This window comes from Triturus cristatus, chromosome 10 (assembly GCF_964204655.1).
Source record: "Triturus cristatus chromosome 10, aTriCri1.1, whole genome shotgun sequence".
In the NCBI taxonomy this organism is placed as follows: Eukaryota; Metazoa; Chordata; class Amphibia; order Caudata; family Salamandridae; genus Triturus; species Triturus cristatus.
In genome coordinates this window covers 1054684440-1054710304 of record NC_140593.1, presented here as the reverse complement: position 1 = coordinate 1054710304, position 25865 = coordinate 1054684440, and the positions used below count along the sequence as shown (strand labels likewise).

The following is a 25865-nucleotide window of genomic DNA, read 5'->3' as shown; positions in this document are numbered from 1 at the left end:
TAACTAAAACGTATTTACTCGCCTCTTTCGAGGAACTGTCCCAGGACTGAATCTAGGATCCAGTCCTGGAGTTAGAAAAGTAATCCTAAAAGTAATCAATTGCATTTACTTAGAATTTCCCATTGAGCTCAATGTATTATTGTGTTTGAATTGTGTTGCCAATTGCCACAAACTGTAACTATTGCCTTCAAAAGAATATTGCCTATTGAAAAGTATTTAACTAAAGCATCTCATTCTGAGAAAGTATATTTTGATACCTATTGTTGGTTCTAAAATAAAACAACCATATATTTTTATATACAAACCATTGGCCTAGAGTTCAGTTCTTGTGTGTGTGAGACCATTTGCTGACTGAGTGTGTACAACAAATGCTTTACACTGTCCTCTGATACTGCCTTACTGCTCGACCAAGCTACCACTGTAGAGAGTAAGGTTATATCTAACTTTAGCCTCTGCCAAACCTCCGGGGACTGTGGACTCTGTACACATTGTACCTAAGCGTCAACAATGTTATCCTCCAATACAGAGTCCTGCAGTTCCTCATAGTAGGGTTCATCCCCATCATCTTCAAATTTGACCCAATCGTCCATTCTGTATTTATAGCTTTAATTAGGGACGAAAAACTATATTTATAATAGTCTATTCAGTGGAGGAGTCAGCCAACCCATGTGCACTTAAATACTAGGAATGAACTTAGCTCCTCAGCAGTGTTGTAGTCTTTGATTATTGCAGCCCCAGCAAACAGGACGTCAAGAGCCATGTAAAATGTATATTTGGAGCGTGCAGTCACTCCCAGGGCGAACTATTATTGCAGGCGTAACAAAGAAATCGCTTGTCGATTGTAAAAGTCCAGGCTTTCTGAGCTCCGGAGCAGTTGGGTTAAGCGCAAGACGTGTGTAGCCCAAATCCGCTCAAAAATAGCCCAATATGGCTACGCACGTCCGGCTATGTAAGGCTTTAGTGTTACCGGGCCATATGAGGGGAGGGCACCGATATAGTCACGCGGGAGACCGCGATCTATTTAGTAGACTAACACCACTTACCTCTGTGACATTCTCTCACTACGGGGACTCGCGACCCACGCGCCAGTAATGTGCTGCCTTCACAAATGTTCCCTGAACCAAATAAGGCAATATTACACTAGAGGAAAATATTCGTCACACATAATGCCATATAAATCGCAGCAGCGCGTTCCCCCAGGCACGACCGCGAGTGGGAAAAAAAGCTGCTTACAAATTTATCAGAATACGTTTGATTAATAATAATATGGAAAGCACTTATCTCCGCCGTGAGCAACAATGAAAGAAGCTCTTGAGAAGGAGATGGTGGCTCTTGTAGGGTCTGATGGGACATGATTGGTGATGCAGCATCATGGGAAATGTAGGTTCGAGGCATATGAGCTGCAGATTACACACTGTGCATAGATCGCCATCTGGTGTTGGGCCCGGATGTTTGCACTTGTGTTTGTCTTGGAAAGGCTTTGGAAGTCACAAGGTATGGGACTCCTCCTTTGGATCATAGTGTGCATGGGTATCGGCTCCATCCTCAGATTGTTTTTTTCCGCCATCGGGCTCGGATGTGTTCTCGCGTTCCAGCTCGGAACCGTTAACGGTTTCTCTTCGATGCGCAATCCTTCCCATCTCAATGGTATTGTTTTCGATCGCGTTTCCAGCACACGCGTCCTTCAACTACGAAGTCTTCGATTCCGGTCACCGACGAAGGCCTTCGGGCCTACCAGGGCCTCATCTGCGGCTCATGGAAAGGACGCCATTTAAAAAGTGTCCTCGATGTGGGTCGAAGTTTCCCCACACCGACCTACATGAGGTGTACTACCTCTGCCTCTCACCGGAGCACGAGGCCAGAGACTGTCCTCCTTCCGCTCCAAAAAGACCATCCGGGACCGACGAGCTCGAAGGACAATGGCGTGCTCGTCATCTTTGATCCCCGACGACATCTTTCAAGAGGGCGTCGATGTTCCGGAGCAGGGTCGAGTCGAGGAAGCCATCATCAGCGCCTCCGAAGCAGACGATTCCGACGTCGAAGACATCACTCCAGCTCAAAGGGCCGTGAGTACAGACGTCAACCCTGACCCACCCACCCCCTCGACACTGTCCAAAAAGGCTTTGGTACCACCTCCACCTTCGGGCCCAGGTGCACGCCGAGACACTGCTTCCCATGCCCCGCCTTCGGGCCCGGTAAAGAAGCCTGCTAAGCCTTTAGGCGACTCGGCCTACCCTCGGTACCGACAAGCCTACTCTGGCACAGAAGAAAAAGGCGTCTTGGACCTCTTCCACGCCGACCGCTGCCCCCACATCGAAGCACTCGGCGTTGAAGGCTAGCACCAGTTCTTCGGCACCGACAACACCCTCGGAGCCGACTAAAAGTCGCCCGCCGAAAGGTCCCGATACTTCCAAACCGAAGACCTCGGAACTGAAAAAAAAGCATCCGACTCAAAAAGACACTTCAAAAATACACGGTTCCAAGCCTAGAACTGCTACCGAGGCGACACCTAAAAAACTTAAGGCACCGAAGCCCTTGGCACCGATGGATCTGTCTCCCACAGATGAACTGTTTCGACCAGATCCTACCCAAAAGACACTAATGAAGGATCCTGAGACTGGTCATTTAATGCTCAGTATCAAAACAAGACCACTACACATGCCTGCGCCTGGTCCACCACCAAAGAAGAGAGACTTTGCCACCTCTCCATTACAGATTCCTTCTCCCCTTCCTCCTCCCCCACGCCATCACCTACCCCAATAGATGATGATGATGATAACACATCAGACAATGCAGGGAGAGGTGTGGACGATCAACCCCTTGGGGGCCCTACCCCTACTGGCTCCCCTGATCCCTGGGATGATTATAGTGTCCCAGATGTCCCTTACACCCCACAAGATGATATTTATCCCTCCAGGCCTTCCCCCCCCCCCCCCCCCCCCCCCCCCCCCCCCAGAGGAAAATATCGGGTTCAACCAGCTCCTTCAAAGAGCTGCCCAATACCACGGGGTGGCCCTGCATACAGAACCAGTAGAGGAGGATTTTCTTATGGATACCTTTGACACCACACAAAGGTCCACCTCAACACTGCCCATGCTTAAAGGGGTCATTAAGCACGCAACAGAGATCTTTAAAGACCCAGTCAGGGCTAAGGTCATCAACCCAAAAATAGAGAAGAAGTATAAAGCTGCCCCTACTAACCCAATACATTAAGGGCCCCGCACCACTAGACTCCCTAGTAATCTCTAACACCAGGAAGAGGGCAAATTCCCAAATGTCAGGTGACGCACCACCACCAGACAAGGAATCCAAACTCCTAGACGCCATTGGCAAACGCACAGAGTCACAGGCAGCTAACACCCAAGCGCTCCTAGCCAGATATGACAGGGCACATTATAACGAACTTGAGTCCATAATGCAGCACCTCCCTGACAAAAACAAAAACAGGGCAAGTGAGCTAATCCATGAGGGTAAGACCATCACTAATACCTCCATTCGCTGTGCCCTAGATGCAGCAGACACCGCCTCAAGGGCAATCAACACCAGTGTCCTTTTGCGCAGGCATGCCTGGTTACGTATATCAGGTTTTAAACCAGAAGTACAGAGTTCTATACTCAATCAACCTTTTGATGAGCAACACTTATTTGGGCCCAACGTAGACGTATCCCTCGAAAAAATGAAGGATACAGACACCGCCAAATCTATGGGAGCCTTGCAATCGCAAGCTCCCAGACGATCCTTTCGTCGTTCATCCTTTAGAAGCACCCATCGAGGCTACTCCTCAGATAGCCCCTCCACCTCTTACAAAGCTCCCGCACAATCCACCTTTGCTAGAGGTTACTAAAGGGGTGGTTACAGGGGGAATAACAGCAAAGGCAGAGGCAAGAATAACAACTCCCGCTCTGCCTCTACACCTACCACATGACTTCCCTCCACTTCCCCCCGACTATTCCACTCCAGTCGGGGAAAGACCCCACCAATTTCTCCCTGCCTGGATAAACATCACTTCAGACAGGTGGGTCCACAAAATAATTCAATCAGGCGTCTCGAACTAACATCTACCCCCCAAACATCCCACCCAAACACCGTCTAATGTCACAAGAACATCTGTCACTTTTAAAACAGGAGGTAATCTCCCTCCTACAAAGGAGTGCAATAGAACCAGTTCCCCTGCACCAACAAAACAAGGGAGTGTTCTCCCTCTATTTTCTCATACCAAAAAAGGACGGATCTCTAAGGCCTATTTTAGACCTCAGACCGCTAAACATATACATACATTCAGACCATTTCCACATGGTCACCCTTCAGCAGGTCCTCCCTCTGCTTTCCCAGCGCGACTCCCTTGCTACTCTAGACCTCAAGGACGCCTATTTTCCCATTTACAGCACTCACAGAAAATATCTAAGATTCGTAGTGGACGGTCAGCACTATCAATTCAAGGTGCTCCCATTCGGAGTCACCACAGCACCAAGAGTGTTCACCAAGTGCCTAGCAGTAGTGGCAGCACATCTAAGAAGACAAAACATACATGTCTTCCCATACCTAGGCGACTGGCTCATAAAAGCCAAATCGTACAATCAGTGTGTACAATACACTCACGCCACTATTCAACAACTTCACAACCTGGGATTCACCATAAACCACACCAAGTCCCAGCTCCAACCGTCCCACACGCAACAATACCTCGGTGCCACCATAAACACCACAAGAGCTCTCGCCTATCCCAGTCCCGCCAGGATAGCGAGCATCCAAGCTCTTCTCACCAAATTCCAACCGCAATACTCTCTTCCAGCTCAAGTGTTCATGCAACATATAGGAATGATGGCCTCTTGTATATTCATAGTGCCTCATGCAAGACTCCAGATGCGTCCTCTCCAAGAGTGCTTTGCACGCCAATGGAACCAGGCTCAAGGTCAGCTAACAGATCTGGTGTTGGTAGACGGTCGTACCCATCGCTCTCTGCAGTGGTGGAACACCAAGAACCTTTCCAAAGGGCGACCGTTCCTCGAGCCAGTTCCTCAAATAGTCCTCACAGCGGACGCATCGCTCTCCGCTGGGGAGCTGACCTACTATATCACACCATGCAGGGCAGGTGGACACCTCAACAAAAGCTACTCCACATCAACCATTTGGAGTTACTAGCCATATTCCTAGCCTTAAAAGCATTTCAAAAACATACACCAGGCAAGACTATCTTAGTCCGCACCGACAACATGACAGCCATGTATTACATCCAGAAACAAGGCGGGACACACTCACTGCAGCTCTCTCAACTTGCACAGAGCATATGGAGGTGGGCTATACCTCAGAACATTTTTCTCCTAACCCAACATGTCCCAGGAGTCCAAAACACAATAGCCGACCTTTTGAGTCGTCAAACAGAACAAATCCACGAGTGGGAACTTCATCCACCGGTTCTTCAACCGTTTTTTCAGACTTGGGGGCAACCACAAATAGACCTCTTCGCCACCCAAGAAAACGCCAAATGCCCAAACTTTGCCGCCAGGTATCCTCACCCATTGTCCAAAGGCAATGCGATATGGATGAACTGGTCAGGCAGATTTGCGTACGCTTTTCTGCCTCTCCCACTCATTTCCCTAGTGGTGCGCATACTACAGCAACACTCACTAACGCTCATCCTAGTTGCTCCAACTTGGGCCAGACAGCCATGGTACACCACAATGCGGGAACTCTTAGTAGTTCCGCACCAAAAACTACACCTCTCTCCACACTTCTTAACCCAGAACCATGGAGAGATCCAACACCCAGACCCAGCTCAGCTCAACCTAGCGATCTGGCTCCTGAAATCCTAGAATTCGGTTACCTTAACCTTCCTCCTGACTGTATGAACGTCATCAAAGAAGCTAGACGGCCTACCACTAGAGCATGCTATGCAGCCAAGTGGAAAAGATTCGTAGTATACTGCCATAACAACAACACTAATCCCCTAGATGTGTCTATCCAAAACATCATAAGCTACTTACTACACCTCCAAAGATGCAACCTAGCTTATACCTCTATCAGATTGCATCTTGCTGCCATAGCAGCATATCTACAAAATAGACACCACCTCTCACTTTTCAGGGTACCTGCCATAAAGGCCTTTATGGAAGGACTCAAAAGAATAATTCCCCCCAGAGTACCACCTTCCCCTGTGTGGAATTTGAACATCGTTCTCGCAAGACTAATGGGGCCTCCATTTGAACCCCTACATAAATGTGAGCTACAATTCTTAACATGAAAAACTGCTTTCCTTGTAGCCATTACTTCTCTACGAAGAGTTAGTGAACTACAAGCACTAACCATTCAAGAACCCTTTCTACAGATGCATCTTAATAAAGTTGTTCTCCGAACTAATTCTAAAGTCCTCCCTAAAGTCATTTCTCCCTTCCACCTCAATCAATCTGTAGAGCTGCCTGTATTCTTCTCACAGCCACAAATGGTCGCAGAAAGAGCTCTTCACACCTTAGATGTCAAAAGAGCATTACTATACTACATAGAAAGAACAAAACCCTTTCGTAAGACCAAACAACTATTCGTGTTTTTCTCACCACCACATAAAGGCAACCCCATATCAAAATCTGGGATAGCTAGGTGGATTGTCAAATGCATACAGATTTGTTACTATAAAGCAAAACTTACATGATCTGTTCCTCCTAAAGCCCCACTCTACACGAAAGATAGGGGCTTCAATCGCTTTTTTAGGCAACATTCCCTTAGATGATATCTGCAGAGCAGCTACATGGTCTACACCGCACACATTCACAAAACACTACTGTGTTGATGTGCAAACTAAACAGGCTAGTGTGGGCCAAGCTGTACTCAAAACACTATTTCAAACTACTGTAACACATACTGGTGGTCGCCGCTAAGGGTGGATACTGCTTTACAATCTATGCACAGTGTGTAATCTGCAGCTCATATGCCTCGAACGGAATATGCTACTTACCAGTATGCATCTGTTCTTGCTTGGCATGTAGAGCTGCAGATCTACACACGCCCAGTATTATCTTACTTAGATACAACACATTTGGGCATCTTTCCTGTTTCTTACTAAGCTCCATCATTTCCCTGCTGGCGAAAAACAATCTGAGGATGGAGCCGATACCCATGCGCACTATGATCCAAAGGAGGAGTCACATACCTCGTGACTTCCAAAGACTTTCCAAGACAAAAACAAGTGCAAACATCCGGGCCCAACACCAGATGGCGATCTTTGCACAGTGTGTAGATCTGCAGCTCTACATGCCAAGAACAGATGTATACTGGTAAGTAGCATATTCCTTTATTTACATGTTGAAAGGTTTTCATTGGCCACTGTAATTTTAACAGTAAAGAAAGAGCAGCAATATTCGGAGCCTCCGGTCCTGTATTAACATCCAGGGCTCTCATCTGGCCAAAAACTATCATGTGTCTGGCGCTGTGCTCAGTCTGGGCGCGGGTGGGCTTGCCTTAAGCACGTCCCCGCTGCGCAGACTCGCTATGCATTGCTGTTATTAGCCCGCCATCAAGCAGGGTCCCGAGCCAGAGGTGTGGCTTGCTCGCTTCGTAATGCGACAAGCCTAATAGTGAAAAGCTGGTGGAAAAAAACAATAAATTAACCAGGGTCCAGCAATTGGGACGAGTTAACGTAACAAATAAACAATTAAAAAGGAAATTGAACCCTTTAAATATGGCTCCCACAGAGAGGCAGGGAGCCAGACACATCCCGAAATATGGATGAGACCGCATACAAGGAAATTAAAACAAGCTCTAGATCGTGGGGAGTCCACGAGCAGCACTCAGCCGCGCAGGCGCACTATGCCCGCTGTAAATGCCTGCCATCAAGCAGGGGGCCATCAAGCAGGGGGCGCAGCCGAAGGCCTGGCTTGCTCGCGTCTTAAGGCGACGAGCCTAAACGTGAAAAACGGGTGGAAGAAAGAATAAATAAAACAGGCTTCCCTGGGGACTGGAAACCTACTATGGGTTTCGCGGGAGGTATCACCAGTCACCCAAAACTTAAACCACCTTGTAAAAAAAAAAAGCACGTTGCAACACTAGATGGCAGGCGTGTGCGAAGCTTATGATTGTATAACAATACAACCTGGAAACTGATGGTTGCAGGTAAATAATGTTTTCCTTATACATTGCATGGGGTCGAACTTTGATCTTTTGGCCAGCACACTGCACTAGGTTGGACTAAGGTAGCTTCAGTGGTATTCTCCGGCCATGTAAGTGGTCACTATGCTATCCGATCACATTCTACCTGCAGTATGCTTATCAGTGTGGCTTTCCGCTGTTTATACTCAAATGGCAACATGTAAGATTAGGGTCTCAAATTACCTCTCTGTTTACTTTATTATTCTTAGCCTCAAGCTGTTTATCATTATTTTAACTCTTTGCAACCGCTCATTCTGCAGTCAAAAACACATCAATTAGCTACATTGTTTAAGAAGAGAACTAGCAATACAATATAAACATGTAGGGAAGTGATTCGCACTGTAGGACGCATATTCGTCAATGGTACTTGAATGCAAAGATCTGATTTAACAGCTTTTGAAACTGTTTCTCACCTGGCTACAAGGTAGCAGTTCTAGCCACATGTTGCTAATGGAAACAATCATACAAACTGAAATTTGTTCATGTAAGAAATACAATTGGATCTCCTTAAATGATAGGTATTGCAGGAAAAAAAAAATTACCTTTCAATAATTCCAATCCCTCATTGGCAACTAGCTTTAAAATGTATATGTCCATTATATTGTTGCTTTTTTTATTTCAATATTTGTGTTCAGTTTTGAAACCTAAATCACCAGCAAACAAGAAGTAGATATTGATGCCTGAAAACGTATGGTTTACTAAAACAAAATGTGCTGTCTTTTCTCTTCTCTCCCAGCTCTCACAAACCCTTTGCAACTACTTGCGACTCAGGCTAGCTCATCCACTCCTGTAGCTGTCGTCCGGGCCTGCGAAGTAGATACCATGAACACAATGGCAGCATCTGAAGAGCCGAGTACCAAAAAAGCGCGCCTGGAAGATGCTGTCCTACCAGGGCCAGCATCCCAACCGGGAGTCATCACCTCCACTACTTCACAAGCGCAAGCTAGTGGGGACTGACAGTCAGAGGAAGGAGTATAACATGAATAGAGAAGAGAGAATTTCAACAAGAGATTTAAAGATTCTGAAATAAAGTTTAAAAAAAAAATAAGAAAAAAGAAGGCTCTTTTTTGTTTTGGTTAGTTCTAAAGGACCGGTCTGAAGTTCCTAGAATTTTAAGGTGCCAAAATGGACGCAAGGAATAAAAAAAAGAAGCCTACAGCGAACAGTGCGCAAAACTTAGCTAATTTTTTCAAGTTTAGATTTTAAATACTATATAGACAACTGATTGTATGGCTGCTGGAGGTCCTCTATTCACCCTTTACCCGGCTATTCTGAATCGTTTCTGCTGGAGTAGGGTATGGGGTGGGAGGATCATCGCTCACCATGTTGAAAGGAACGTGCTATACGTTGGCAGCTTTGGAAGAAGATTTCTTTAAATGCCTTAAGATGCCAGGCGTTCTTGACTTCTTTTGAAATGGATTACTGTTCTTGAAAAAGGCTGCACCCTTCGCCAGAGAGCTGGCTTAGGTTATCACAGTGACCACCATAAAGCAACATGGTACCAAACACAACTCGACAACATACCGAAGGAAACACACAGAAAGAATAACCATTCATCTTTCATTTCTGATTTATGTGGGAGAGGACTGACCAAGTGGATCTTTGTAACAGCAGTTACCTATAGTAAACACCTTTTGATCGGAGATGAAGAGACTGACAAAGCATTAAATTCTTTCCATTTACAAAAAAAGGTTTTTTAATGTTGCATACTTTTAAGTGTTTCACTGTTTAGTTTCAAGGCGTTGTCTGCTTTTAGAGCTCCTGATCCTGCTGTCACTGAAGAAAAGCTGTATTTCTTGCAAGTTTTTGTTGACCAGTCATTTTTCCAGATGTTACAACTTCCTTTTTGCCCTGGAGTCCCATGTCAAGTTTTGTTTTCCGCATGGGGATTCAGATTGTTGCATTTTCCTGGTAACGAAAATCGGTGGTCTCAACCATGTAACTGTTATTGTCGTAGTTTCATTTCATGTTAGAAAAGCATTTTTTAAAGCGGGAAAAAACTATCATTTGTACACATAAACACAACAGCAAATTTTAAACAATTGTTTAAGGTAAACATAAAGACATCTGTTAGTATTTGAAATGTGTTGTCACTTTCCAAAGTCTTTATTATTGTGGTTTTAATTGCTACAATGCCCTCGTTTTAATGTATTTTTTCTGAGGTGGAGTGAATTTTGGATAACAACACTATTGAGATTGTTTCAAAAGCTAATCAATCAACAGCTCAGCACTCGCAAAATTATCATAAACCAATCAGACTGAGCAGTTCAAGTAGCGTCTACAAAAAATACGTATATACATATATACTGTTCAAAGCCTTCAACCAATGTGCAATTATGGTTTTCGGCCAGAACGTAGGAAACTTCTTTTCAATGTTGTCATTAGCATAAAACGGCAACTTTTGTTTTCAGCATTGCACATCAAAGCCCAACTCAGGAAAAGCAGACATTTATATTAGTTGAGCAACTACAAGATTGTCATGCCTTGCCTATTCAATAAACAGAAAATTGATACACCATTATTGGTGTTTAAAAGCCAGCAAGAAGATAATTTCCCTCCACTGTGTGAGCTTTCAGTTTTTTCATTTTCCTTTTCCCTTTCTCTTAAATTAATTATAGTTTAAACTAAAGCCACATTACATAGGCACAAGAGGAAAACCTTTTTTTTGTATTAAAACTTGACAAAGCTGTCTCCTTTACCCATACATGTCTAGTTTGTCTCTTTAGTGAGCTAAACAAGACAGTATTGGGAATACAAGAATACTTGCTTAAGGTGTGTTTTTCATATAGGTTCTTTCTCCAAAGTATTTAGAAATTAAAAAACACAGTGAGTGCAGTTGAACTCTCCACGTCATTTGTAAATACATTTTATTATTTTAAGAGTTTTGTCTGAATGGAACACCTCAGAGTTATTTATCAATTTTGGGACCCGGAGACCTGAGTTTAAGATTTGGATGGTTTGAAAACGCATCCTGTTTCTTTCATATTTTTTGGCAAACTATGCCTATGTGGAAAAACCTATGTGTATTAAATCCAGGCACCATAATAGCAAAATATGAAGAACAAAGTTGCATGTGCAGTTGTCTTGGATGGGCATCACTGGTATGAACTCCAGTTAGTTTCTACTAAAACAATACATTGCATTGATATCAACTGATTAAAATCCTAACCTCAAAGATTGGAAGAAGTTACTCTTGCACTGACAGTATGCACTGCAGCTTACAGGTCACATAATATTAATCAATTTACCCTGAAACTACATGCCTTTTGGCTAAATGTGACCAGATATTTGATGTTCATTCAGTCTTAATGAAGGTACATAAACGTATTGTTGGCTCAAAAAGACCTAGTTTAATAAGGATTCCTACTTGTGACACCTAATGGAAGAAGTGGTAAGACTGATAAGGGAAAACCATGCTGTGAATTCAATGGTGTCAAATAAATTGGTGTATTTGTAACTTGGAAATACGTCCTATGTGATTTTTGTGATAAATTAAATTTAAATTAGGAGGAACATGCTGAATTCTACCTCTAGGTCTCTGTGAATCAAGTAAAACAAGGAACAGGATTTCACTCAGACATGTTTGATATTATCATGATTTGCAGGTGGTCTTTTTTCAATTTCATTAATCACTTGGCCCATTCTTGAATTTAATGATGACTTTTTTTCTCCAGGCAGTTCAGTTTGGGAACAACCAAATATTCTCGCTTTTGGTTTTATCATAATCCGGGATTAAAACAATGCTGATTTAGTGATATTAGTTTGCCATTGTTTGATATTTTGTAAATTCACTTGCTTTCTTCAGCACCCTTCATCAGGTTAGGGATTCTTTGGTACATTAAAATGCATACCATGTTTTTCATGATCACCAAAACAGGAGCGCATCACTGTAATTAACTTCAGTTTACACCGACCATTCAGGGAAGGGATTAAACTGCACGCTTGGAGGCCATTTTAGATACTTTCACCACTTTTATTGAAGAAATCACCATATGAGCTCTTCCCCAGTCACACCTTTGCTTGAAGTAACTGTTTTTGGATATAATTGCATTTTGATGATTTTTAAAAAAAAAAAACATTTCTTGTATTTTCATTAGAAGCATAATATATATATACACACACAACACATTTTCGATGGCATTGTGTGGCTGTCGATACACATGCTCTGCATACTCCTGCCATCTAGTGTTGGGTCCAGAATTGTGAAAGCTGTTTTTCTTCTAAAGTTTTTTGAGTCACTAGACTGAGTGACTCCTCCTCTCTGTGATATTGCTGATGGGCATAGATTCCTTTGTTAGATTGTTTTCTCTCTGCCATCAGTTTCAGACATGTGTGCCTCTGCTCATTGTTTCGACTCATTCAGTACGATTCTTCTGTACTTTACTGTCTTCAATGGTATTATTTTCGATTGCGCTTTTTCACCTCTGCACTGCTCTCGAATTTCGTCGGTTCAGCCTGCGACATACAACCCTTTGGGGCGCCGCCCGTCTCAGGCCTACTCCCACATGCTCTCGCTTCCATTGAAGATGCCTTTCTGATGGAATGCACTCCTTTCACATTTTGCGCATGTTGCCATGTGAAAAATCTGCACACTTATCAACACCTTGTGCGCAATTGTGCCTTTCGCTGGACCATCCTGAAGCCGAATGCGACACATGTAAGTCCTTTCAGTCCAGGAAAACTCTACAGGATTGAAGGACTCGTCGGTTGGCAAGAAGCAGAGATGACACTCCCAACATTTTCGGCAAAGAACGCTCACAAAGAGCTAGCTACAGAGGACGAAGACGGGGTCTTCTCGCCTGATGAAAGCTCCGGTTCCGACGTGGCGGTGGACATGGAAATGTGTAGCCTTCCATCCAGTCAGCGCCTGAGTACTATAGCCCAGACCCTGCTCCAGTGCCCAAACAGCCCTCAAAACATTCTCACATAGAGGTCGCCGGACCACCACTGCCTTCTGACCAGGGTGGGATCCGAAAAACAGTTTTGGACGCCCTGCCCTCGGGCCCGGCACTGAAAATTGATACCAATGCCAAGCCTTTGGCAACGACCTCTTCAGATCGAGAGTGACCTTCGGGATTGAGCTGATAACTGACCACATCTACCTCAGTGCTGAGCACAAAACAAATTTCCACACCGAAAGCCTTGGTACCGAAAATTCCAGAGCCGAAGACCTGTATACCTTCATCGGCTTCACTCTCTCCGGCCGAGCCCATTCTTGGAAAAATGTACATTCGCCAAAGGAAAATTTAAATCCAGTAAGGTAGAGGGCAGATACTTGCTTCTCCACCACCAAAGAGTAAGCTCTCCTTCCACGAGGCTCTAGACAGTCTTGTTCTCAAGAAAGGAAGATGAAAGATAAAGCCACCAGTCCTACACACCAGGCTCCTCCACCACCACCATCCCCTCCACTACCACCTCCATCCCCTCCTGCATCTCTCTCACAGACCCACTTGAAGTTCACCTCCGGGGTCACCAGATACAGACAATTGGGGGTTATAAGGGCTCTTTAGAGGATCCTGACACATGGAATGCAAACCACACTCCAGCCAGGTTCCTGGGGATACTCCACCTCCTGAAAAGGAGAGTAAGCGCATAGATTCAGCTGGGGAAATGGTTGCAGCACAGCAATTTATCATTGGCGGATTGCTTATTCACAAGCCCTTCTGGCCCGCTATGATAGATTCCATTGGGATGAAATGGAGGAACTCGTACAGTACCTCCCGGAGGAACACTGGTAAAGGGGACAACAAATTGTAATAGAGGGTCAGGCGATTACCAACAACTCCATCTGATGTGCACTAGATGCGACGGATACAACTGCTAGGGGTGTAATATCAGTGTCCTTCTTAGATGACACAAATGACTGGAGTGTTCTGGGTTCAAACCAGAGGTCCAGCAGGCAGTACTAAGTATGCCTTTTGACGAGGAACTCCTTTTTGACCCACAGGTAGACACTGCACTTGACAAGATTAAAAAAAGCCTCTGACACAGCCAAGGGAACATTACAAATGATATCTCCCAGGGGTCCTTTCGTCGCTCAGGCTACAGGGGTGCATCTAAATCCACCACCACAGACGCCTCCACTTCCCATCAAAACAAGGCCAGTCTGCGCACACAAAGGGATATTTTAGAAGTTACTTCAGAGGCGAAAACAACAAGGGAAGAGGCAGGGGTGCCTCCGCACGCGGAGCAGTACCCACTATAAAGCAGTGACTTCCTAATCCTTCCCCCAGTCAGGAGCTAATTACCACACCACCCAAAATCCCATCTCGCGTTCACAGGTTATCACAGGATCATCTAACACTTCTCAAGCAAGAAGTCAAAGCGACTATAGAACCTGTCCCACTTCAAGACCAAGGATTAGGGGTATATTCTCTATACTTAATCATTCCCAAAAAGGACGGGTCACTGAGACAAATCTCAGACCTCTCAACTACTACATCCTATCAGAACATTTCCATATGGTGACTACTGCATGGGTACTTGCAAACTTTTGGCAGGGGGGCACAAAGTAGAATCTGTTGCATGCTGGAAGGCCGCTCCAATTCCAGCAATGCAAGGGTTGGGGTGATGAAAGATGGGTGTGGACAAGAAACCAAGCCTTCACGTGACTTATGTCTGCCACAAACGCTCTATTCTCATGCACAAAGAATTAAAGTCAAACCATTAACTTCTAATGTAAAACGTGAGGGAAAGAGATACTCAGCTGGTGACTGAATTGAAAAATGTGAAACTAGAAAACCTGGCATTAGTCCTCGCCTCCTAATTCTTTGTTACCACATATGAGAGCGGCTTAGAATATACGAGTCCAGGATGTGTGCTATACAAAACCTTCTCTTGTGTTTCATCTGATAAACTATAATGTTGTTCTAATTATATACCAACCAAGGCTACGCACAAGGTGCACCTGACAAATGACTTGCCTCTTGGTTCATTAATGGCATTGTTTTCAGAATGGGGGCGGCACAAATGTTTCCAAGATCATGTTTGAAAACTATCACTACTAATAAATGCCTCTCAATGCAGTGATACCATCTGATCTACTAAGGTAAAATACTCATGCATGTTAATAAAATACACCTTTTTTACGTTTGCAGAGAGTTTATCATGTTTTTACATGTTTATTGTGAGAGGTCTTTAAAACTAAAGGTGTTCCTAAAGATAAGTTGTCTAGGACACCTTCTTTACCATTACTTTAGTTAACGTGTAAATAAAGTATGCCCTTTTGTTTCATGGCTTTCTGAATGTTCCTGCTCTGTCAAGTGAACAGCAGCCCAGAGCTGCTGTTCACCAGGGGAGTGCAATTAAAGGTCAGGAGGAACGCATGCAGCCCTGGGGTGTACTTTGAATATCACTGCTCTACAGGGCGTTATTCCACTTCTCCAACAGGGAGACTTTATGGCAACACTGGACCTAAAGGATGTCTTTTTCCATATGCCAATACACCTTGCCCACCACAAATACCTCACATTTGTCATAGCAGGCAAACATTACCAATTCAAAGTTCTTCTGTTCGGGGTGACTACGGCATCTCGATTTTGCACGAAATGTTTGCCAGTGGTCGCAGCACATCTGGAAGACGAAACATTCATGTATTCCCATACCTGGACAATTGGCTTATCAAAGCCAGTACACACCTACAGTGCCAACAGTACACTCAATTGACAGTGGATCTACTTCAGACTAGGACTTAGTATAAATGTACTCAAGTCTCATCTTCAACCTCTCCAAATTCAACCTTACTGAGGAGCAATTTTCAACACACAATATTGGCTTATCCCACTCGAGTTCAGAACTTTGGGGTAACTCTACCACAGTTCCAACCAAACAAAACTCTCACAGTACGGACTGTTCGGTTTCTGCTAGGAATGATGACCACTTGCATTGCCATAGTTCCCCACACAAGGTTACACATGCGTCCTTTTGAGCAATGTCTAGATCGCCAGTGGTCTGAATCACAGGGTCACCTCGCAGATCAAGTGTTGATAGACCGCCGCACTTACTGTTCTGTGCATTAATGAAACACCAACAGCCTGCTAAAGGGGTGACCTTTTCTGGACCCTGTTCCTCACTTTCACCACAGACTAATCGGAGAAGGGTTGAGGTGCCCATCTACAAGACCTCAAAGTGCAAGGTCTGTGGGGTGCCAAACATCAATCGCTACACATCAACTACCTGGAGCTTCAGGCGATCTTCCTAGCACTAAAGGCTTTCCTTCCTCGTCTATATCACAAGGTTGTCCTAGTCTGAACAGACAATGTGACAGCCATGTATTATCTACAAAACGGGGGTGGGGGTGCCTTCTCAACTGTTTCAGATCAAATTGGGCTTCCCACCACCACATTCATCTCTAGGCGGAATATCTGCCAGGAGCCGACAACTATTTTGCAGACCTGCTCAGCAGGATGCAGCAACAGACCTATGAGTGAGAAGTCCACCCACAAGTCCTCCTTCCCTACTTTCAAAAGTGGGTGTTTCCTCAAATAGACTTTTTCGCCACAGTCGAAAACACAAAATGCCCAAACTTCGCATCGAAGTACCCACACCCCCTATCCAAGGGCAACGAACTATGGATGAGTTGGTCAGGGATATTTGCCTACGCTTTTCCACCTCTCCCTCTCATTTTGTTTCTGGTTCGGAGACTCAGGCAAACATCTCTCACCATGATCCTAGTGGCTGTCACTTGGGCCCGTCAGCCCTGTTTCACAATACTACTAGATATCTCAGTAGTTACACACAAGAAGCTCCCCTACAGGCCGGAACTTTTTACTCCGAATCAAGGACAAATCGGACACCAGAAATAGCAGTTTGGCTGCTGAGGTCAAAGTTTGGCTATCTTAACGTACCACAAGACTGTATTAACATTTGCAAGCCAGCACGCAAGTCCACAACTAGATCATGTTACGCTGCAAAATGGAAACGTTTTGTTTGCTACTGCCAACCTAAACTAATTGATTCTGTGAAAGCCACGGTGCAAGACATTATCTTCTACCTACTTCATTTACAAAAGGCTAATTTAGCATACACTTCCATTAGGTTACACCTCGCAGCAAATGCTACCCATCTCTAAAATAGACTGCATCTCTCACTATTGAAAATCCCAGTCATTGAGGCGTTCATGGAAGGTCTTAAGAGTCATTCCTCCTGGGGTTCCTCCAGCACCCTCTTAGAACCTTAACATTGTTCTGACCAGACTCATGGGCCCCCCTTTTGAGCCTCTTCACTCATGCCCCCTTCAGTTCCTTTCATGGAAAGTAGCATTCTTAGTTGCTGTTACCTCACTGAGGCGTGTTAGTGAGCTCCAGGCTTTAACCTTATAAGAACCATTCTTCAAAATACATAGAGACAAGTTGGATCTTGGTACCAATCCTAAGTTCCTTCCTAAGGTAGTCTTTCAGTTTCACATCAGTAAATCCATTGAGCTCCCATTTTTTTCCCTCGCCCTAATTCCATTGCAAAAAGAGCTCCCGACATCCCAGATGTGAAATGAGCACTCAGGTTCTACATAGAAAGAACTAAAACTTTCAGGAAAACAAAGCAACGTTGTAGCCTTTTTTCTACAGCATAAAGGTAACCTAATGGACCTTTACAAGTTGAACATCCTTTTTTGTGCACCGTTTAATACAAAAGCCCTAAATGCAACTGCTGTAGAAGGTATCCCTAAGACATGGAAAGTTGCTACAATTGTACCCTTAATTAAAAAAAATTGAATAGGCAGGACCCAAACTGTTACCGGCCTATCTCCCTGTTGAATTCAATTATCAAAGTGGCAGGCAGAATTATTCTAAACCGAATAGATGAGTGGGCACAGCTTAGCAATATTCTAGGCCTTGTCCAGTATGGGTTCAGAAACGATAGGAATACCTTGGAACAATGCCTAAACCATTATTTGGTGTTTGGAAAATATGTTGTGGCCAAGTGAGGTGCTACTTATTTAGCGTTTATGGACCTGAGTAGCGCCTTCAACCTAGAACTGGTCTAAAATGTAGACTCTATTGGCTGATTTAGTAATGCCCCAATCCCTGTAGGATTTTTCAGAACTTTGCATGCAGATATTGCTGCAGTCGTTGGATACGGACAGGAGAGGGAATGCACGGAATGTATAAGTCTTCTACAAGGGGTCAGACAGGTCTGCGTGTTGGTGCCTCTTTTTTTTTTATTATCTATTATTGGTTTGAAAAAAATTCTGTCTTTAGATGGGAAAGACATGCCAAAGGTTAATGTTTTTGTCCCGTTTCTGCTATATGCTGATGGTGTGGTTTTGTGGTAATAAAATCCCGTGGCTGTCTTAAAGTAAAAATTTAGTTATTAAGCTGGGAAGCCCTGAACTGCACACACCCCCCTAGACTATCACCAAAAGTGACAGGAGGAAGGTCAAGGAGCTGTTTTTGAAACAAGATGTGGAGAGAAGGGAATCTGCAGCTCTGGAAAAGCTGATTATAAGAGTCTGCAAGTCCATCCAAACTAGAGTTGGTCTTGAGCCCTATCTTGCCCAAGTCAGAAATCCTTTGAAGGGATCTCTTCTCTCCAAATTCCGAATGGACGCGATACAATACATGTTCCGTTTTCCACCTGGGCAATTCAACCCAAACTCTATATTAATTTGCTCATGTGACGGCAGTTCATTACAGACTCTGGACCATTTAATTATTTTCTGTAAAATGTATGAATTCCCCCTAAGAGGATATCTGATGCTCATCTTAAGGGCTCGGGTTTTTATCAATATAGGCCTGCTTTTTATCAATATAGGCCTGCTTTTCGTTATCCTCAGATGCTTGCTGATCCTTCTGTTAAGACTGTGGATGGGTCATTTTTGAAAAGCGCTTTGTATTTGAATGCCACACTGAATTCATGACCCCCTGTTCAGATTTTATCATGAAAATGGCTATATGAAATAGGACGTATGCCCTGCTTTTATGTGATTTAATTCAGTTTTATGGTCATTTAAATAGTTTATGTAATCTAATTTTATTACTTTGAAATACAAGCTTTTATATCAATGCTTTATAATGTATTTTTATGATTATTAATTAATGATAAAAGATATTTAAATCAAAAAGACAACCGAATATCCAAATCAGGCATAGCCAAATACATAGTCAAATGTATTCAAACTTGCTACATTAAGAACAAAAGACCTTTACCTGTTACTCCCAGAGCGCATTCCACTTGTAAAAAGGGACCCACAATGGCTTTTCTAAAAAATATTCCCAAAGCTGACATTTGTATGGCAGCTACATGGTCTATACCACACACATTTACCAAGCAATACTGTGCGGATGTTTTAGCACGCCAACAAGCCAGTGTAGGTCAGGCAATGAAAGGGGGAGCATGACCCACTTGCCTTGATGCCTGCCAAAGGATATACCCGGTTACTTAAGGCTGAGGTGAGCAAGGGATATGAGACGAGTTGAACCTTTCTCCTCTTGACTTTTCCAGGGCACACAGCAACATTTAGAAATGATTTCAACAATGTTGTGCTCAGATCAGAATAACTGACTGTGACCAAGTAAAGTGCAATAGGCACATGATTCGTTTTTTGTATGAACTTTATTTTCACAAATTGCACAGAAAATACAATAATGTTTTATTTGAAAAATACATCGCAGTTGGCAAAGAAAGAAATTTACATCCTCTGGGCATCGTGGGACATGTAAGCTTTAAGTACAAGAGTCACTTGGGGGCATGGTTTTTAAAGAAGCACGTAGTCACTTTATTGACAAAGCTGCCTCACCTGTGAACAAGGCTCATTGAGGAGCTGAAACACCCAAGGATAACACCATGAGAGCATGCTGTTTTCGGAATAAATGCATTTGTAATTCCTGGAACTGGGCTTCGGCATTTATGTGCCTTTTAATTGACAGGCTGCTCCGTGCCGGTTGTCGCCAAAGGCCGTCTTGCAGGGTTGGGGGCTTCCTTTGCTTGGAGGTTTCATTTGGATTTGAAAGGGGGAGCATGACACACTTCCCTTGATGCCTGCCAAAGGATATACCCGGTTACTTAAGGCTGAGGTGAGCAAGGGATACAAGAGTAGTTGAACCTTTCTCCTCTTGACTTTTCCAGGACACACAGCAACATTTTGAAATTATTTCAACAACCTTGTGCTCAGATAAGAATAACTGACTGTGCCAAGTAAAGTGGAATATGCACGTGATTCGTTTTTGTAAGAACTTTATTTTCACAAATTGCACAAAAAATAGAATCATGTTTTATTTGAAAAATACATCGCAGGTGGCAAAGAAAGGAATTTACATCCTCTATGCATTGTAGGACATGTATGCTTTAAGTACAAGAGTCACGTGGGGGCATGGTTTTTAAAGAAGCACGTAGTCACTTTATTGACAAAGCTGACTCACCTGTGAACAAGGCTTATTGAGGAGCTGAAATGCGTAAGGATAACACCATGAGAGCATGCTGGTTTCTGAATAAATGCATTTGCGTTTCCTGGAACTGGGCTTCGGCATATTTTCTTTTGCTGTTAATTGACAGGCTGCTGCTCTGAGGTTTCTTTTGGATATATATATATGTGTGCATATATATATATGTGTGTATATATATATATATATATATATATATATATATATATATATATATATATACACACACAGATAACAATACGGAATGAAACACAAGAAGACCATGCTGGACGTCCTGCAAGAAATCAGAGAGATATATACACTAAATACATTGGATGTTACAACCTCTGAAGACTTGGATGTGCACACAGACACTCGCACATCACAATGAAAGCACCTCAAATGATTATAACCACTGGTGACTTGGATGTTCACATAAACTCACTCACACATCACAAAGTTAATACTCAAAAACAAAACACCTCACTGATTGTTCACTCAACATCCTTGCCAACTCAAGCTGCCATCGTATAATAACCCCATTATGATTCCATCTAACGTATGAAAAAATGTAACGGTAAGGCGGTGTTATGCAATGCATATAAAAATGTAGGCAGATAAATCATTTTATAAAGGGAATGTTTGGCCCATCAGAGACACGGGAAGCTTTCGCCACCTCTCTACATCATGTCAGTAAGCCTCAAGGACCCTCATTACATTTTTATCAATAAAACAGGTTGCGATCCAGAGTTGCGAAAATACCCAGGTATCGGAATCCTCAGTCACCCATCAAAACGGGTAATCTCCCTCCCTCTCTATGGGAAATGCTACTGATTTGTGCCAAATATTGCAGAGCCTCAATTATGAGCCAAACATTTCTAAAATTTGTAGGCTTCTCGGTACGAAGTTTGGCGGGTTCACCAGATGCAAAACAATGTCATCTGCTTATATGGAGATGATGTTTTACCACTCCGGTGCCCATCCGATGCCTCTGATTGTGCATTCATGTGGACCCAAGCCGCCAGCTGCTCCAAGGCTACCGTAAACAATAATGGTGGCATCGAGCATCCTTGCCTGGTGCCCCTGGACAATCAAACCTCTTGACTGCGCTCCAATGATGCAGACTCTCTCCACTGGGTCTTTATACAGCAGCCTCACCCAGGAAAGGAAGTAAGCTCCAAAGCCTATCTTGCTAAGCACCATGTGCATGTAAGGGTATTCCAACAAATCAAAGGCCTTTTTGGCGTCTAGGGCCAGGAAAGACCGCTGTTTCTTCAAGTCTAGTACTGCACGCTAAACAGCCCATCAATCGCCTTAAGTTATGCTGTTTGGCCCTATACGGCATGAACTCAGATTGGTCAGGAACGACCAGGGAGTCCTCCACCTGCTTGAGGCGCTTTCCTATAATTTTCCCCAAAACCTTTGTCTCCATGTTGATCAGTGAAATTGGCCTAAAACAAGCACAGTTGTCCACTGGTTTACCCTCCTTGTGATTCAGAGCAATCATTGCCTTGCTAAGATCTGGCAGTAAAACACCCTGATCCCTCGCCTTGGAGAACATTTTAAGCATCGGTTTCACCATTTTGGGTTTTACGCATGTAAAGGATTCTGGCAGAAAGCCATTAGGGCCAGGGGTCCTACCACTACAGAGCTGGGATATTGATTCCGCCACCTCACCTTCAGGGACCTCCATCTCCAAAAGTTACCTCCAGTCAGTGAGTTGGAAGGTCAGCAACAAAGGCTCCAGATACCCCTGGTCAGCCATGGTTCTGGCTTGCACAGCCCTTCAAATTAATCGGTGAATGCTTGCACAGTTTCCAAGGGGTTCTCCCTCAGCCCAACTCTCCCAATTTTACCCTGTACCCATTTTTGTCACTCCTATTTTGCAAGCCATGCCATGAGCTTTCCTGCTTTGTTGCCTTCTTCATAGAGTCTGCCTTGAATAACTTGAAACAGGGCAGACCAGGTGTACATACTCTTGCCTCATCAACTCATATTCTATGTGCAAGTACCCTAGATGGCGAGGTGATGTAGTCTCTTTCCAGCTGTGCAAGTTTCTCCTCAATCAACTTGAAATTCTCCTCCCTCTTACATTTCTTGCCCACCACGTGTGCTATTCTTTCGTCCCTAAGCATGGTTTTGTAGGCTTCCAACAGTCCACTTCAGACCTGTACAGAAACCTTATTATCTACAAAACACATTTCTGTGGCTGTGACCATCAGTCGCCTGGTGTTTTAATCTGTGAGCTCCCAGGGGTCCATCCGCTATGTGCCCCCTAATTCCTGGTAGGCCCGTTTGAACCACTTTGGTTAAGAGGGAGGGATCCAAAATCCCTCGCGGGAGAATGGTAGTTTGAGTGAATCTACCCGTCTGGTATCTGGGCACCAGGATATAAATCCAACCTCGACAAGGTACCCATAGAGTTGGCTACATAGGAGTATTGGCGTTGACCCGATGTGTTTCTCTCCACAAGTAAGCGAGACTTGTATCTTTAAAAGGCCGCTCCCCCGTTACGTAATCCTATTTTGGTCCCCCTGTAGTGTAATATTAAGATTGCCCCCTATAACTGTTAGCACATCTTGGGCCCCCACTACCCATGTACCCCGACGTTCCAGACTCTTGACTCCAGACCTGGGGGTGGGGTGGGAGTAACAAGAACTCAAACCAGGTCCTCGCCATAACACCGCCCAGATATTTAAGCTTGACACCCACGTTATGTGTACCTCCAGTGGGAAAGATCTATGGACCAAGATACCTATTGCCCAGGAGCCCCTGAAGAAACTTGCGTGAACCAGCAAAATGTATCCACCTCGACCCAGAAACATGAAGTTGTTACCTATGAGATGAGTCTTCTGCAGCAAGATCATGTCGGGGTCATGTTGTAGCAGGTACTTTCTGACCACCTCTCAAGTTTATCCCTCAGACCATTCACGTTCAAGGAGAGGATCTTCAGGGTTAGGCCGTAGACTTCGGGCCCACTTGTGTCGTGCTGTCCATAAGACGTCCGACTTGCTTCCCACACCTCTGGTCCATGTCTACCAGGACCCACACTAACACATGCCCTCAAACAAACTCAACCTCCAAACCAGTCATCTTGTGCTGTGTACTCACCTCCCAAATGCCCAAGAGGCCTGTTGTGCCAATATCAGAACTATATCGGAACTAGAGGCTGGTCTCTAAATGATAGTTGTAGACTCCTACAGACACTAAGAGGTGGGATGGCCCTCCAGGTCATCAGTTAACCCTCACTGTGTGTGCCCGGGTGTAAGCCTAATTAGTTGAGCAGAAAATCATATTGGTTCCTAGAATCTAACCAGGATCTCCATTCCTCATACCAACAAGTCTGCCGTCATGGGGGTCACCTCGGGAAGATCACCTTCCTCTCCTTTCCATTGGGAGTCCTTGGAACCTTTCTCTAAGCCTTCTATAGATTGCACCAGTTCTGTCCATCTGTTGCTTGTGGAGAGAGGGTGATCTTGCTGCAAAGCCGCAACCACTTTCACCCTTTCATTCTCTCCTTGATCTTTTGTCAGGGCCGCTTGCAGCATGGTTCACACTACGACCAATGTGTTTGCCAGCCTTCATGTTCCTAGGATTCTCATATGCCTGACAGTGTGCAGACCTTGCCTTCCAGCCACATTCATGCTTCAGCTGCTGTATGGAAGTGAGAGCAGCCCTGATCCACCACCAGCTCTCTGGCCAGGAAAAGGAGCCAGACTTCAAATTCAGTGCGCGTAGTTGCCATTTCATGGCCAAGAATGACTCTCTATGGCATTGGACCGCTTGGGTATAGTCTAGGTAGATATTTACCGATTTCCCCCATCCACCTGCCAAGGTCCGAGTGTGCAGACGCGTTGCAATATGTCGTCCCTGATGAGGAGTCTGATAACTACTGCCCTCAGGGGGATTTAAGTTGTGGCAGACCATTTGGTACTTTGTGGCCCTTTCCACCATGAATGCCATAGAGGCCTGATCCTCCATGACTACCTTCAGCATCCAATCCTCCATGTCTAGTGCTGCACTGGGATCTTCAGCCTGTTCCGGTAGGACCACCACTTGCATAATCTTGCATCAGGATAGGTGTTCCGCTTTTTCCACTCTCTCCTTCAGGCATGCCACTGAGTGTTGCAGGAATTGTGGCGGTTTCTCGTGGTCCTTAGCAGTGGGCTTCAGGTGCGCCACCGTGGATTCTGTTGCACCCACCCTGTCAACCAACATTTTGTGATCTGCCTGGAGAAGCCTAAAGTGACTGCGTCTATTTTGCTTTCCAGTGCGCCCTTGGGTGTCCCCAGTAGCCCCCAATATTGCCGCTGTGTGTGCCTCCAGGCCAGAGTCCAATAGGTACTAATCAGTGTTCTAGGGGGCCACCTGGCCCTGCTTCCCACTTGCTTGGTGCGCACCTTAATAGATGGTACCACCTGGTCTGGTGCCTACAGACTGCTGCTCATTGAGTCCCGAGCTCAGGGTACAACAGACACAGCCCAGCAACGATTGGCTCCAAACCCTCACCCCCAAGAGGCAGTCTCCATGGTCTCCTGGAGGGGAGTGCCCAGGCCGCCACACCAACTGGTGCCCGCAAGACCACTGCCTCCCTAGTGGGCACAAACATCCCCAGCTTACCTCAGCTGTCTTTGGAGCTTGTGTAGCGCTGCCTCTTCCTCACCAGAACTTTCTGCCACCTCCACCATTCCTCACGCCTCTACTACCATTTCAATGACATGGCTTTTTCCTAAACTGCAAACAGTAAGCCAAACAGCCACTACCTGGAAACCGAGTAGGAGGTCTTAGTTGGTAATAGAAGTATGTTACATTCTGGAGATTGGTGGTAAGAAGAAGCAGACCTTCAGCTCAATTTGAGGTCGCAGATTGTGAAGTGACATTAATGTTGGACTCATTATACACAATAATCTGAATAAGTCTGTATTAAACTTGATTGGTAACACCTTTCTTTAATAGATCTGTGAGAGGACCTGCTATTTCACAATATTGTGGGATGCATCTAGGATAATATCCCAATAGGCCCCAAAAAGATCTTACTACTTTTCTGGTAAAGACGTATCCCTGATAGCCCTTATTTTTTCGTCCTAGGGGCTCAATGTGTCCGTTACAGAGTACGTCTCCCAGGTATTTCACTTTTGTAAAGGCCATTCGTGATTTATTTGCATTGATGTGTAAGTGTGCCTTTTCTAATTCCTGTAGGATGTTGTGCACATGTTGAAGATGTAAATCCCAGGTGGGACTTTGACTGTCATCGAGGTAGGCTGATGAATATGACTGGTGTTGATGTAACTCTATTCATCAGCCTTTGAATAGTAGCGGGGCCCCCATAAAGCCCAAAGGGCAAGACTGAATTAAAAAAAAATATCAGGG

General features: G+C 44.5%; 1 protein-coding gene across 1 annotated transcript in view; it reads left to right on the top strand.

Annotated features, from left to right (window-relative positions):
- FOXK1 (forkhead box K1) overlaps window positions 1-11604 on the top strand; it is a 283908-nt gene extending 272304 nt beyond the window's left edge. Inside the window, exon 9 of the mRNA XM_085629187.1 lies at window positions 8876-11604. Coding sequence (XP_085485313.1) covers window positions 8876-9096 — 221 coding nt within the window. The 3' untranslated portion in view covers window positions 9097-11604. The remainder of the gene's footprint in view (window positions 1-8875) is intronic.
- The last annotated feature ends 14261 nt before the right edge of the window (window positions 11605-25865 follow it).